Raw genomic sequence first — 15,859 nt, 5'->3', positions numbered from 1 at the left:
AGTCTGCAGAGGCCCTGACTGTGGTGGGGGTCATCACTGGCCTAGGTCTGAGGGCTCTCCTCTTTGGAGTTTAATTCTAGACCACAGTGTGAAATTATGGAATCCATCTGTGTAAATAATTTAGCTTGGCAGAGTAGCGTACAGCAGTTCCTATACCTGGAGGAATAAAACATTCAGAGGCCTAGGCCCCAGCTAGGACTTTTGGTGTAATTGGTCTGGATAGGGTGGGGTGGCAGGGTTTGCTCAGCAGGTGCTAGGTTGTGGGGATGGATACACAGCTCCAAATTTTACTAAAAATCATTGACTTATACACTTAAAGTTGGTCTATTTTATAGTATGTAAATTGTACCTCACCAAAGCTGTTTATTTAAAAAAAAAAAAAAAAGCAAAAAAATTCCCCAGATGATTGTGTGCAGCCAGGGCGGAGAATCCCTGTCCTACAGTGAGGCGTCCTCTGGCCTAGAGCCCACACTAGGTCCCTGTAATGCAGCATCCGGTTCTGTTGCTCGGTCATCACGACACCCTGGTCAGTGCATCCTTGCCCTCCTATGTCCAGGCCTCACCTCTTCCCTGTTCCTTGGCAGTAGACTGTCTTCTCAAATTTTTCACTTCCGTCATGTGGCCCCATTTCACATCCTCTGGGCATGTTTTCTATTTCACTGGGTTTTTGTAAAACTGAATGACCAGAGTTCTCATGACAGGAGTCAGGATAGGCCCGCCAGAGAAAACCGGGTTCCAGTGGCCAGCATTAGTCTCTCAAAAGAAGGGTCCTCAAGAAGAGTTTCTTGTGAACTCTTATCAACAAAAAGTTAAGTACTAGTATAATAAATATGTAAATAGTATTCATCTTAAAACCATCTAGATTTAATTATGTGGATAACATTTATTAAAAGTGATTAATACACATGACTCACTTGATAAAAGGTGTGCTTTTTTGATAAAATGCGTGCCCTGTGTGGGCTGTTGGAGAAGAGCCTGGCTCGGACCCCATCCTGGCTGGAGGGCTGGGGTGGGTGGCCTCAGAGTGTGTCTTCACCCCGTGCCCTGCTAGAGTGAAAGGCGAAACTAAAGATCGCCGTGGTCGTTGTAAGTGTGATGCTAGTGAACCTTCCATAGGCTCTTCGTCATTTTGTTTGAAGCGCATATATTCTAGTATAAACCCTAACAGCAGACTGCCAGGGCTGCATCCTGAGCCTCTCCCTCCTCTGCCTCGCCTCACTTGTCTGGATTCCCATCCCGAGCGCCTGGAACCCAGAGCTAATACCTTTAGTGGGCCACCCGTCTCTACCCAGGTTCTCAACTAGCTGATGTCAGAGGCCTGTGCCTTTCCTAAACCCTTAGCCTCAAAATAGCCATCTGCCAGTCTCCCCACTAACGCACTCAGCTTTGCAAACATTGTGGCCTCTCCCTTCCCACCCATTCCCCCCTCGCCACGCCCGCCCTGCACTTGAAGGAGTCATTTGCTTCTTAGTGTTTTGTAGACTGGTTTCGTCTTTCCACTTACCTTCCTGTTGTTTTGAATGCCCTCAGGAGGGTCCAATCCACATCCCATGGCCTTGCCTCAGGCCTCATTCCCCTCGGACCAGTCTCTCCTCTCTACTGAATCATTCCTACTTTTCCTCCTGTCTCTCATCGATGACTTTCCCTGCTCCTGTCCTCTGCTTTCTGCCAAAGTTCGTTCTTCTCACCAGTCTCTCCCCTTTGTTGGTCCCATGACGTCAGGTGGCATCACTCTGCAGGGCTCCCCAGCCCCCGCCCTGGTCGTGCACCCAGACTTCAACTCCCCCACCCGCCCCCCTCAACTTCCCCAGCCCTCAAACACACACACACACACACACACACACACACACACACACGCACGCGCGCGCGCGGCAGAGCCTTCGTCCTCTGCTGTTAGGCACGCTGGCTCTCCCCACCTCTGCTGAGTCCTTGTTGCCTCTCAGCACCCACCTCACGGGTCACCTGGCCTCCGCTTTTCCCTTTCTAAAGGTGTCCTCTTGAGGCAAAGCTTAGGGACTTTTGTTCAGAAATCTCCCTTGGCTCCCTATTGCTGCAGAATAAAGTTGAGAATTCGGGGCCCTCCCCATCCTGGCCCTGGTTTTCCACCTTGTTTCCCATTGCTCTGGCTGCACTGCATACCATCTGGTTTCTGTGCTTGTCTGCGTTCTATGCTTCTGCACATTGCTAACTTATCTCCTTGAAATACCCTTTTCCCCACCTCTGTGGGACTGAATTCTACTGGTTCTTTAAAGTCCAGCTTGAAAACCTCCTCCTTCCTTTAGTCTCCACAGCTGGAGAGTCGCCAGAGCACGTTATGTTATGTCAGAGGCACAGACGACTTGCCTGCCCGGTTTCTTGTGGGTGCTCCCCCAGACCTCAGCTCGCTAATAGCAGGATTGGTGGGAGCCTTGCAGCTTGTCCTGGCGGAGGGGTGCTGGGCTTGAATGCCGAATGAGTGACTGATAGAAGAGGTCCCAGAGGAGAGCGCTAGGGCTGAGGAATGCAGCTCCCAGGAGGAGGCTTCCTTGGGTATCAGCTTGCCCAGGCTTCCTTGGGTATCAGATGGCAGGGGCAACACACGGGCCCAGCAGGAGGTAGAGAGTTTTCTCTCCCTGGAAAAGTTCTAGCGCAAACTGGGCAAGCCCTCACGGGAAGACAAATCCGGAAAAACTGGAAGAGGCAGAGATATAAATATAAGTCAGATTTTGAGGGCAGTAGTTCCACTACTTGGGGGAACAAGATTTTCAAAAACGCTTTAGTGACTGTTTACCTATAGATAATTTCTATGTTAATTTTGAGTAATTTTCATTCATGCTGAAGCAAAATTTCAAGGGCCCTTGACTGCACTTGTTGGCATCCTGCAAGTCACTTTGTATCTTTGAAAGCAACTTCATGGCTTAAAGTCTAAACTTTAGACCAAGTGTAGATTTCTGTTAATTCAGTTTTTTGTTTGTTTGTTTGTTTTCTTCATTGTTCTGGAGGGAATTGCCAGTTTAGAGCTGGTGATTTTATGTGGAGCAATTGACTAATATTAACAATAATCTCTTTGTTTCTACAGAGGTTGCAGAACTTGAAGCTAATTTACCTTGTAAGTATAGCATCCCCAAACATTAAATGCTGTAAAATAATTGCATGGAGAAGCTTGTTTTATGTTTTGATAACTTTGCCTAGCAAAAAGCCCGTTGTATATGTATGTTAGGAACAAACAGGATGTTTTTCGAGGCTCTGATAAGAAGGAGAATGTGGCACAGCAGTACTTCCTCTCCGTCCTGTTGCAGAGGTGCGTTTGGTTAGGGTTTGTTCCTCTTACACAGCATTCTGTCCCACGTCCTCTTCTGGTGAAAAGGCATGTAAATCAATGGTGGACAGTCCTATTTTTGTTAGTGACAATACCATGTTTTTGGCCCGAAAAGTGCTTATTTGTAATTTATCATTGTGCCCAAGGTAGGACAGCTGTGCTGCCTTGATGTCTCCAGGTCGCCTCACCTTGCTAGGTCCTTCTTGCCCCAGCACACAGGGACTGACTGCGGGCCTCACTCGTGAGCAGGCTCGCTTACCAGCCAGTTAACTCCTGTGATACGTGTCAGTGTTTCTTTTTTTCCCTATCATTGATGCCTTCCCAAGCCATTATACTTTGTAAGACCATCAAAGTCTGAAAGCTTCGACCATTTTAGTATTTTTTGAAATTAGAACTTTTTATCATTATACTTGGTTAAGGCTGAATATATTTATCAATATGAGTGAACTGTTGGGCTTCCCTGGTGGCGCAGTGGTTGAGAGTCCTCCTGCTGATGCGGGGGACACGGGTTCGTGCCCCGGTCCGGGAGGATCCCACATGCCGCGGGGCGGCTGGGCCCGTGAGCCATGGCTGCTGAGCCTGCGCGTCCGGAGCCTGTGCTCCGCAACGGGAGAGGCCACAACAGTGAGAGGCCCGTGTACCAAAAAAAAAATATATATGAGTGAACTATTTTATATGTGGGTCTCCTAGTCTGGGCGAATGCTTGAGAGAGTTTGATACGGAGGCCATCTGACACAGGGTGAGAGAGGGCCCATCCCAGCCTCCACCTAAAGTTGGAAAGGTAATTGTGGGGTGCAACCCTTAAGTGGTTGTGTAATCAGTGTGTAAGGGTAAGTACATATTGTTCCTTGAAAAATTATTTTTAATATATAGTATTTATGTATGAGTATAGTGGGTTGTGCTATAAAATATATTTTAGTGTAAGTCAAAAATGTCTGGATTTTTGACTTCAAAGTTGCTTGACTTCAAAGTTTTCTTCTAGTCAGAACTAGAAGGAAATATCTTGGCTTTCTATTAAAAGGTTATCTTTCCACCTACTGAAGTATTTACAAATGATTTGCTTTAAAACGTTCCAGGAAAACAAATAACTGTGTGTGGGTAGGACAGACGAAGCAAGATTAGTAGAATACCGAAGCTGGGTGATGGATTCATTATACTGTTCTCCCTCTTTTTTACTATTCTTTTCAGATTATATAATAATCTAATAAAGTCCAATTAAAAAGGAAAATGAAGTAATCCTTCTATTTTCCACCCCCATCATATCTTCCCCCTGGCCCTCCATCTTGAACATATATACACATGCAGACATTTAATCAAAGACCATAAAAAACTTCCAACTTACACCCAGTTTATTTTGTCCTTGTATGTTAATCTTACAGAGATAGTTGGTTTGTAACTAATAGAGTATAGTTTAGCGTTATCTAAATGTTTGGTTTAAAAACAATAAAACTGTAATTGGCTTTCAAACCAGGACTTTAACTAAAAACCTTAGGTTTGAAAAAGGCATGTGCCCCATCTTACTTGTCCTTATAGCTAAGATGTCAGATTTTAAAAACTACATGCTATATGCTTCCTTTCTCTTCTTCTCCCTGCCTATTCTCTCAAAGTGAGGGGACATGTAAATCAGTTTATACAAGTAAGCCAGGCTTTCCAAAAGTATGCAACTCACTAAGGAGGAAACAAGAAACCACCAAAGAATACATCTTTACTATCTGATTAATAATCTTTCTAAAATATTAAGGCAAACAAAATAACTTGCCATATAGCAGTGCTGCTTAGTAATGATTCAGAACTAGTTCAGGAGCTCTGTTCATGCATGTTTGTAGAGGTTTCTCTGTTTGCAAAAAGTAGAAGACATCTCTTTCAGATGGACGGAGATACTGTGAGAGCCTTAGCCTGTGCTTGCAGAGAAGAAAAGCTAGGTTCTGGAGTTTTAATAAAGCTGCTGCATTGAACTAAAACAAGAAGCTGACTTTTAACCTTTTGTTGTCATTGTTAGAACTTAAGACTTCTTTTTAGCTTTAAAATGTTTGGTTCTTTTTAGAAGTTTTATTGTTATTTTTAATCCATCTCAATAATTTCTTTATTCTTGGTGGGCCAGTCTATATTAGAAGGATTGATTTCTACATCTGTACTTTTATTAAAACAAACAAAGGAGAATACTAGACATTAAAAACAAATGGATGCTGCCAACTTTAATCAATGAAACATTTCCTAAGCCCTTGTCATATGTTTTTGTTACATATATTTCACTAGAAAAATGGTGTTTATCTTTCCAAGTTAAGATTAGGAAAAACGAATGCCATTTAAATTATTCCACACAGTTCAAGTGTGTGGTTTGGGTGAAAGCCTTGAACTCTTTGGCCCCTGGTTTCTTTATTTTGAAAACAAGGAAAATGACAATGTAACCTCTGAGACCCTTTCCTGTTCTTCTAGATGGAGTTGCCTTTCACTCTGCAGCGATTTTTCTGAGGGATTAGTCAGAAAAAGAAATCCCACTAACAGTTCTGCATTGTTTTTATGTGTCATCTCTGGCATGTTCATGAAGTAATGAAATGAGGCATGAACTAGTTTTTAATTTGGGAACTAAACTTCCTTCTGTTGATAACCTGTGTGGTCTGGGGCTGGTCACTGAACTTCTCTGGACCTTCATGTCATCTCTCACGATTGATGATGTTGGATTAGATGGTCTCTAAGGCTGTTTCCAAGGCTAAATTTGAATTGTCCTATTTTTGATGAAAATTCATACCATGTAAAACTAGGCAAATATTTTCATCAGGACTTGTAAGAAATAGCAGACGACCCAAGGAATCTAGCATAATATTTTCCAGGTTTATAAAATACAGACAATTTCTATGTATATTCCCTCCACATTCCTTCAGTATTTATCCCTTGGGTATTTACCCCTCTTCTGCATCGTTTGTCTGAAGGAGGCAGATGTAGGATGTCTTGCCCTGTCTGCACCTCTGCAGTAGCTCTTCTCCAGTGGAACTACTTGGGTCTCCTGATCCAGACCGTTCTGGTGCAGTGCACATACGCTTAGAGTGTTGCCGTCCAAGTCAGCAGAGCATCCTGTCACCAGCAAAACCAAGCTGAACTACCGGTCGGGTTGTGAAGACATTAAAAAAAAAAAAAAGAGGGCTTCCCTGGTGGCGCAGTGGTTGAGACTCCGCCTGCCGATGCAGGGGACACGGGTTCGTGCCCCAGTCCAGGAAGATCCCACATGCGGCTGGGCCCGTGAGCCATGGCCGCTGAGCCTGAGCGTCCGGAGCCTGTTGCTCCACAACGGGAGAGGCCACGACAGTGAGAGGCCCGCGTACCGCAAAAAAAGAAAAAAGAAAAGCCGTGGTCTGGGTGTGAGCTACCTTAGCTGGCACAGTTGCTTTTAACTTCTCTTTGCTGTGGTGGGTACAGATGACTGTGGTGCTGGGTGAACAGACCAGAAGTTTGGCCTGGGCTCTTTTTCTGTTTTTTCTGTGTTTAGTTAGCCTTTACCCACATACATTAATCTCCTTGAGGTATGGTTTCTTCTTTTCAAAGTAAAGTAGCATCATTCTTGAAATTAATGGAAAGATCTCTATTTTTAGGGACCATTTAAAGGGTTAAAGATAACATCCCAATTTGGAACTAACTAATAAAAAACTGTAAGGAGGAAAACACAAAGCAAATATCACTGGTTTGCAACTTCAGCACATTGGCATAATTATTATTAAACAGATGGGGAAATATACCGGTTTAGTCTGTAGATTCCTCAGCACCGTTAAACTTTCCCATGTGTTTCAAAGTTAGCCTCAACGTAAGGACTGCTGCTAACTGTCAGACCTTCATGACGGCCTGTTTCTTTTGCAGGTACGTGTAAAGTGTATTTTCCTGATCCAAACAAGCTTCATTGCTTTCAGCTAACTGTCACCCCAGGTAATATTCTTACATGTGTAAGTATTAAAGTGATCTTCAAACAGCAAATTCCAAAGGCTTTTGAAATCTATAATATTTGGTTTGATTTGTCCTCCAACTTTTTGAAAGTTATGACGGTAATGACCATTCCATACGAAGACGAGATACATGCTCTAGTCCAATAAAGCATAGGGAAGTGCTCTGAGGCATGTGGTGTGTACCCAGTAACTAGGTGCAGACATTAACGCCCCCAGCGAATGACAACGAAGGCTCCTGGTGTAGGGTGGAGAGTATGAGCTCTGAGGTCATAACTGGATTCAGATCCTGCTCTGCCATTTAGCAACAGTGTGGCCATGGTTAAATTTCTTAATAACGTCTCAGCTGCAGCCTACCCAGCTATACAGAGTGGGGATCAAATAGAACCTATCTCATGGGACTGTTGTGAGGATTAAATAGATAATGGGTGTGAAGCACTTCAGCCCGGCCTGTTACAGGCACCAGGAAGCAAGCAGATTACCAGCTGTCCTTGTTAGCACTGATCAAGTGTCCAAGCTCCAAGTGCTCCGAGCTGGTAGATATTTCTCCTTGGTCACACTGCGCAGCTAGAGGGAGGGCTTGGGTTTTTCCTGGTTACAGTGCAGCTCTGGGAGTTGCACGTTTCAACAGTGCAGCCCTGGCGTTTATGTTGACAATGGGTGCCATGGTCAGTGGAGCTGCTGTGGGCTGGGTGGTGAAGGAAGAAAGCAGGACAGAGGGAATTAACAAGAGGGGAAGCAGTGTTGTGGAGGAAGTAGAGGGTGTTATTTTATTTGGGGGAGGGAAAGGGAGTGAGAAACCGAGAATAATGAGTCACTAGCTAATTTAATTAAAAAGTGAAAGAACGCAGAATTTCAGTAGGTGGTAATGAACCCACAAATAAGCCCTGGCATTGTCTCCCTGCAGGTAGGATGGAAGATGTTGTATTATAACAGGAGAAATACCATTTTCAAAATGTGCTTGAAAACTTTAAAAAATTCATTTAGTCTGTGTGGTGGTTCTGCAGACGACTCTGGGGCGTATCCATAAATTCAGTCTGGTACCATTTCCATTTCTAAGATGAGTGAGTACTAGGGTAGAGATACTAACATCAGATCATCGTTCTCAGAAATGGGCGTTCCACAAGCCTGACCTCGAGAGAGGACTGAAGCTCAGGACTTTTAACTGTGAAGTGATGGAGGTTCTAACCATTCTTTGACCACCTTCATAAACACATTGCAAGTTCTGCCCTTTTTAGTGAGGGATACTGAGCACACTCTGTTACCAGGTGACCAGAGGTCACCATTATGAACGTCAGTTACCATTACTGTTAAGCAATGCAGGGTATTTTCAGAAATTGTGGCAATTCAGATCGGTTCTCTGTTTACTAAGTAGTCTCACACTTGGGTGTTTGTGGTAAAAATATTTTCTTCTCTCTGCCTTTTTAGGGCATTTGTGAGAGCTTTGTGATTCTCAGCTATTCAGAGACCTTATTTGCTTTTGCCAGGCTTATTACTGTCTTACATGAGTGAGTTTGTGTGGAGTCCAACCAACCTTTTTTTTGTTTTTTAACTGAATTTTTTTTACTAAATTACATGGATGTTGTTCTTATTGAGATTATGTCTATGACACCATCTTTGGTGTTCTTATTATTCTTGAAACTGCAGCCTTATTGTTTGTTACAGTTTTTGTGTTCACTATTCCATCAGGTAAAAAAGGAATTTGTGTTTTGGTGCCTGTAACTGCTTAGTACTTGAGCATTTATATTTGTGGAAGTGCACACATGGAGCTGTGTGTGGTGTGCTCTTTAGGTGCTGTGTGTGTGCCCATATTTTGTGGTGTCAGTGACTCAGAAAGCTGCTGTGGCTCTTGTCCTTTGTGATTAAGCGAAGCATGGCAGAGATCTGCCAACCCTAAAAACTTGCCCAATATCCTGGTTTTTTAAAAAACTTTTTGGAGTCATGCTCTTCTTAGTTATTAAAGGAAAACTATAGAGATAGGTCTAAGTAGTAAAGTTTTAACAGTATATGGAGCAGATGGTATTGAAACTGGCTCATTTGCAGCCAGTAATACTGGGGCTGAGTCTGAAAACTCAATAATATAGAGATCTAGATATTTAGGTGGTCAGGGTGGAAGAATTGCATCTGCGCTTGAAGCTCAAAGCTCTTCTTTATCTGGCTCCTGGCAAGATAGTTCCTGTTCGTACTTGGTAACATTTTTATAGTTTTGTTTGTTTTTGGAATGTCCCTCATGCTTGGGAATAAATGTACTCTTCAGAGAAAAGATGAAAATGTGATTTGGTGATAGAGGAAAAGAAAAGAAATGAACTTAGAAGAAAAAAATCCCCACATCAACTCACAAAACAAGAAACAATACTAGAAAGTAAAATAAAACAAAAGAAAGCAAAAATCTAAAGACTGGCTGAAATACCACCTGAGTCTTCTGTGAAGTTAGAGGGATGATTTAAAAAACTGGGCCAGGTCAGAGTTGCCCAGTTGACTTGTGGAGGTCCCCTCAGCCTGCTCCCACTGTGACATGGTGGCTTGTAGGCAGAGGGGACCATGGACCTTTTTTTTTTAATTTTACTTTTTACTTTTTAAATAAATTTTGCTGAGGTATAAAATTACAAACAATAAAATGTACTAACTTGAACTGTAGAGCATAATAAGTTTTGCAAAATGGATACACATCCCTGTGTAACCACAATCCCAGTAAACATATTTCCAGCATTCCCAAAGTTCCCTTCTTCCTCTTTGCAGTCAATTCCTCACTCCCTGCTACCCACCCAAAATTGCTTTCTGATTTCTCTTACCATAAATTAGTTTTGTAAGTTCTTGAATTTCATATAAATGGAATCATATTATGTATTCTTATTCTCTGGCTTCTTTCATGTAACATGTTTTTAAATTCATATGTATTGTGGTGGGTAGCAGTATTTGTTGTATGAATATGATGTAATTATTTATTTTCCTATTGATGGGCCTTTGAATTCTTTCCAGCTTTTGGCTATGATGAGTAACACTGCTCTTAGCATTCTCATACCATCCAAAGTTGTTTGGAATATTTTCTTATTAGTCTATTGATGTCTGTGGGATCTGTACTGATGTCCCTGTTTTTATTCCTGATGTTGGTTTATTTGGATCTTCTCTTTTTTTCCTTTATCATGTTAGCTTGAGGCTTATCCAGTTGATCTTTTACAAGAGCAAGTTTTTGTTTTTTCTCAGTTGTTTATCCATTTTATTGGTTTCTGCTCTTTATTATTTCCTTCCTTATACCTTGGGTTTAATTTGCTTTTCTTTTTCTACCTTCCTAAGGTGGAAACTTAGATTGATTTAAAAAAAATTTTTTAAGCAATGTTGATTGAGGTATAAGTTACATTATTTTAGTCAGCATAATGCTTTTGAGTTTCATCTATGTGGTATTTTGTATCTTTTTATTGATGGGCTGTATTCTATTGTATGGGTGTATTCCAGTTTATTTATAACAGGTTATTGATGGACCTTTGTGTTATTTCCACTTCTGGGCCATTGTGAATAAAGCTGCTGTAAACCTTTGTGGGCAGGTCTTCGTTTGCCAGTGTTTTTTATTTCTCCTGGCAGTGCAATTACTAGGTTATGTGATAAGAGTAAGTTTAACTGCATAAAACACTGCCATGCTCTTTTCCAAAACGAAAGTACTATTTTGCATTCCTGCTAGCAATGAATGAGAATTCCAGTTACGCTACATTCTTGCCAATAGCTGGTATTATCAGTCTTTTCAATTTTAGCCATTCTGTTAGGCATGTGTCTCACTGTGACTTTAATTTGCATTTCCCTAGTGACTAAAGATGTTGGGCATCATTTCCCAAGCTTGTTTACTCTCTGTATATCTCCTTTGTTCAAGTGTCTATTCAAATATTTTACCCATTTAAAAATTGTATTGCTTGTCTCATTATCAAGTTGTAAGTTTTATATACCTGGTATAAGTTCTTTATTAGATATGGGAGGTTGTTTCTTTGTTTGTTTGTTTTTTTGGGTTTTTTTTTTGCAGTACGCGGGCCTCTCACTGTTGTGGCCTCTCCCGTTGCGGAGCACAGGCTGCGGACGCACAGGCTCAGCGGCCATGGCTTACGGGCCCAGCCGCTCCGCGGCATGTGGGATCTTCCCGAACCGGGACACGAACCCGCGTCCCCTGCATCGGCAGGTGGACTCCCAACCACTGCGCCACCAGGGAAGCCCTGTTTTTTTGTTTTTTAATTTTATTTATTTTTGGCTGCGTTGGGTCTCAGTTGCTGCACGTGGGCTTTCTCTAGTTGCGGTGAGCACGGGCTACTCTTCAGTGTGGTGCGCTGGCTTCTCATTGTGGTGACTTGTTGTGGAGCACAGGCTCTAGGCGCGCGGGCTCTGTAGTTGTGGCACACGGGCTTAGTTGCTCCGTGGCACGTGGGATCTCCCCAGACCAGGGATCGAACCTGTGTCCCCTGCATTGGCAGGCGGATTCTTAACCACTGTGCCACCAGGAAAGTCCCTGTGAGAGGTTTTTTTAATGGTTAATAACATCCTTTTTATTATTGTTACATATATTAAAAATTCTGATTAGGGAATTCTATAGCTACATTGTAAATCTTGTATATTTATGTGTATATTCACATAAGTATGTTTTTAAATGTGTTGATTATTAGATTTGTCATGTTTTCTTAATTTTAACATTTAATTTATAAAAACTCCCTAACTGATGAGCATGATAATAAAAGTGTGCCTTACACTGAATCATGAAATTTAAATTGTTTTATCTGTTATCCCCATTATGTTTGGTTCTTAGTTATTCTAAGCTTTGTTTCAGAGCTTTGGAGTTATAGAAGGAAAAATTTCTTAGTGTGAAATAAAGTAAGATTCCCAGTTTCTGAGCAAAGAAATATGGTTAGTGAGCCTGAAACACAGGTTTGGTTCCACACATGAACATTTTGGAACAACATTTAAATAATCATGGACGTGTTAAAAGATACAGAAATGGGTCAGAGCACTGAAGCAGGCCTTTGGCTTGACCACCACCCCAGTCTCATAGTAGTTTGTGTGTATTTTACTGTTAATATGTCACGGTTTCAGACACAGAATGTGTACTCTCATCCCTGGTTCTTTCTAGGTTGATTTTTAGCTTTATATGGATACCCATCATGAGGGACAGACTTTTTCCTGATGGAGACTTTTCTTGCAAATAATCCTGGAAATGCAGGTGGCAATTCTTCTCCTTTCATATATAATAGATATGTGGTGATTGCTCTTGAGACAGTCGGTTATCTGCCTTCACATCAGCTAACTTTTCTTAGGGAAACATTCACTGCTCTTTTCCTTGCTGCTTGCAAGAACTGTGTTGAAGCAATATGTCTCTGCTTACTGCTGAGTAGGTGACATGTTGTCCGATATATACCGTTCTTCCACTGATTTCTGCCCTCTGCCTCGCACGTAAAACTGAGGCAACTTCTCTCTTGGGATGCTCAGGTTTCTAGGAGTGGGTGTGAAATTAAATGTCTGGCGTACTGTTTTAGAAGCCATTCATTACCACAGTTAAATATATATTCTTTGGTTACCAGTAAAAACGTGTATAATTATATAAAATATTTAAAAATGACACACTGTTTAAATGTTGAGCTTTTGGCATCGTAAAAATTGCCAGCGCTCCTTCATTTTCCTGGACCACCTGATGGTGCCTTTTATGTAGCAGGCTTTACCTTTATCTTTTTTAAAAATCATGTTTAGTGAGGTATAATTTACAGACAGTAAAGCCACTGTTCTTAGGTGTACTGTTCTCTACATTTTGACAGACACATACAGTTGTGTAAAACACCAACACAATCAAGATACACATAAAATATTTCCATCAGCTCAAAAGTTGGGCCCCTTTGTAGTCAGTTTCCTCTCCTCACCCCCAGCCCCTGGCAATCATTGATCTGAATTCTGCCCTGTTGTTTTACCTTTTCCAGAATGTCATATAAATGGCCCCAACCAGTATGTAGCATTTTGTCCATGGCTTCTTTCACTGAGCACAGTGCTTTTGAGAGTCATCCATGTTGTTGCATGTGTTATTATTTCCATTGGCCGTCAGTGACTTTGAAGGTGGAGGAAGGGGCTGTGAGCCAAGGAATACAGGTGGCTGCTTAAAGCTGGAAAGTGAGGGAAATGGATTTTTCCTAGAGCCACCAGAAAGAGATGCAGCCCTGCCAACTCTTACGTTAGCCCAGTGAGATTCGTTTTGGACAAATGACCTACAAAAGATAGTAAGTTTTTATTGTTTAAGCTGCTACGTTTGTGGTAATTTATTACAGCAACCAATACAAAACTAATACAGTGCTTTTTGTGTCCTAAGAAATCTTTGTCTAAGAAATGCAAAGATTTCCTTTTTTTTTTTTTTTAAGGCATTTTATAGCTTTAGGTTTTAAAGTTAGGTCTGTGAGTCATTTTGAGTTAATTTTTGCATATGGTGCAAGATAAGGCTCTAGTTTCTTTCCTTCCCCTCCCCTCCTTACTCTTCCTGGGATGAATGGGGAAGTGTAACCTTCTGTTTCCTGGAAGAGTTTTATGTAGAATTACTATTAATTCTTTATTAAATGGTAGAATTCGCCAGTAAAGCCACCTAGGTCTAGTATTTTGTTGTTTTTGTTTTTGTGGTAAGAGTTTAAGTACACTATGAATAAAAGTTCTTAAATAGATAAGGGTTACTTGGACTTCTTATTTTTGAGTGAGCTTTGGTGATTTGTATGTTTCAAAGAATTTGTTCATACATCTACATTTTCAAATTTATTGGTATAAGGTTGCTCTTAATATCTTCTGACCCTTTTAAGTTCTGTAGAGTCTGTGTTGATATCCCCTCTTTAATTCCTGCCATTGAAAATTTCTGTTTTCTGTATTCTTGATGAAGTTAGCTAGAGGTTATCAATTTTTTTTTTGTGGTACGCGGGCCTCTCACTGTTGTGGCCTCTCCTGTTGTGGAGCAAAGGCTCCGGACGCGCAGGCTCAGCGGCCATGGCTCACGGGCCCAGCCGCTCCGTGGCATGTGGGATCTTCCCAGACTGGGGCACGAACCCGTGTCCCCTGCATCGACAGGCGGACCCTCAACCACTGCACCACCAGGGAAGCCCTAGGTTATCAATTTTATTGGTCTCTGCAAGGAACCAGTTTTTGGTTTCATTGACTTTCCTCTAATATTTTTTTTGTTTTCTGCTCATATTTGCTTGTTTTCAGTTTAATTTGCCCTTCTTTCTTTAGTTCTTAAGGTGGAAGCTTAGACTAATATTGCTATACTTCCATTTCCCCATCCAACCCTTTATCTTATAGTCTCATTTACTGTACATTTGTTATAACCCAGAATACGTTATTATTTTTGTTTTAGATATATTTTCTTCATATATTTATCAACATATTTACCACTTAACAACGTTCATTCCTTTTTGTAGATCTGAGTTCCCATCTGTTATTTTTCTTCTGCCTGAAGAACATCCTTGGATTTTTTTTTGTAGTGCAGATTTTCTGAATGATGAATTCTGCCAGCTTTGCTGAATATTGAATTCTTAAGCTGACAATTTCCACATTTTAAGGATATCATTCTACTGCCTTCTGACATTTTTTTTTTTCTTATAAGAAGTTAGTGGTAATTCTTTGTTTCATTTTATGTGATGTGCATTTTATTCTCTGGCTGTTTTTAATGTTCTCTCTTTGTCACAGTTTTTAGCAGTGTTATTATGATGTGCTTTGATGTGGTTTTCTTTCTGTTTATCTCACTTGGGGTTTATTGACCTTTTTGGATCTGTGAGTTACAGTTTTCATAAAATTTAGAAATAACTGACCAACATTTCTTTCAGTATTTTATCTATAACCCCTTTATGGGACTCCAGTTAGATATACGAATGTTAATATCTCTTACCTAGGGACTTCCCTGGCGGTCCAGTGGTAAAGAATTCGCCTTCCAATGCAGGGAAGCGGGTTCAATCCCTGGTCGGGGAACTAAGATCCCACATGCTGCAGGGCATCTAAGCCCCCATGTCACAACTACTGAGCTCAAGCACGTCAACTAGAGAGCCTGTGTGCCACAAACTACAGAGCCCACGTGCTCTGGAGCCCGTGTGCCGCAGCTGGAGAAGAGAAAACCTGCATGCCGCAACTAGAGAGAAGCCCGAGCGCCACAACGAAGAGCCCACGTGCAACTAACACCCGACACAGCCAAAAAAAAAAAAAAAGATAATAAATAAATAAAATAAATATTTAAAAAGTATGCATATCCCCAAGTAAAACTTAAAAAAAGATATATCTCTTACCTATATATTCCCTGTACATATAAACTAGACCTCCATTGGGGTCACAAGGTTTTGTTCACTTTTCTCTCTGTGCCTCACTGTGGTCGTTTCTGTTTCTGCTGAGTTTTGTTTGCTTTGTTTTTGGCCACACTGCACAGCTTGTGGAATCTTAGTTCCCTGACCAGGGATTGAACCTGTGCCCTTGGCAGTGAGAGCTCCGAGTCCTAACCACAGGACGCCAGGGAAATCCCTGCAGCATTCGATTGACTCTGAGGCTCATCCAGTGAAGTGTTCGTTTCAGATATTATGTTTTTTAGCTCTTGATATTCTGTTTACTACATCTCAAAAGCCTTCTCCATTTCTTTCCTCACGTTCGCGGTTTCCTC

At 41.6% G+C, this 15,859-nt stretch overlaps 1 protein-coding gene across 2 annotated transcripts in view; it reads left to right on the top strand.

Annotated features, from left to right (window-relative positions):
* UBE2F (ubiquitin conjugating enzyme E2 F (putative)) overlaps window positions 1-15,859 on the top strand; it is a 51,801-nt gene that overhangs the window by 12,271 nt on the left and 23,671 nt on the right. Inside the window, exons 3-4 of one of the 2 annotated variants that reach the window (XM_082630471.1) lie at window positions 3,059-3,088; window positions 7,148-7,213. In XM_082630471.1, the coding sequence (XP_082486597.1) occupies window positions 3,059-3,088; window positions 7,148-7,213 (96 nt within the window). The remainder of the gene's footprint in view (window positions 1-3,058; window positions 3,089-7,147; window positions 7,214-15,859) is intronic. The other variant, XM_082630472.1, reaches the window with a different exon arrangement.

Source organism: Mesoplodon mirus (assembly GCF_964341445.2).
Source record: "Mesoplodon mirus genome assembly, chromosome: 8".
NCBI classification, from domain to species: Eukaryota; Metazoa; Chordata; class Mammalia; order Artiodactyla; family Ziphiidae; genus Mesoplodon; species Mesoplodon mirus.
This window is presented reverse-complemented; position numbering and strand designations above follow the sequence as displayed.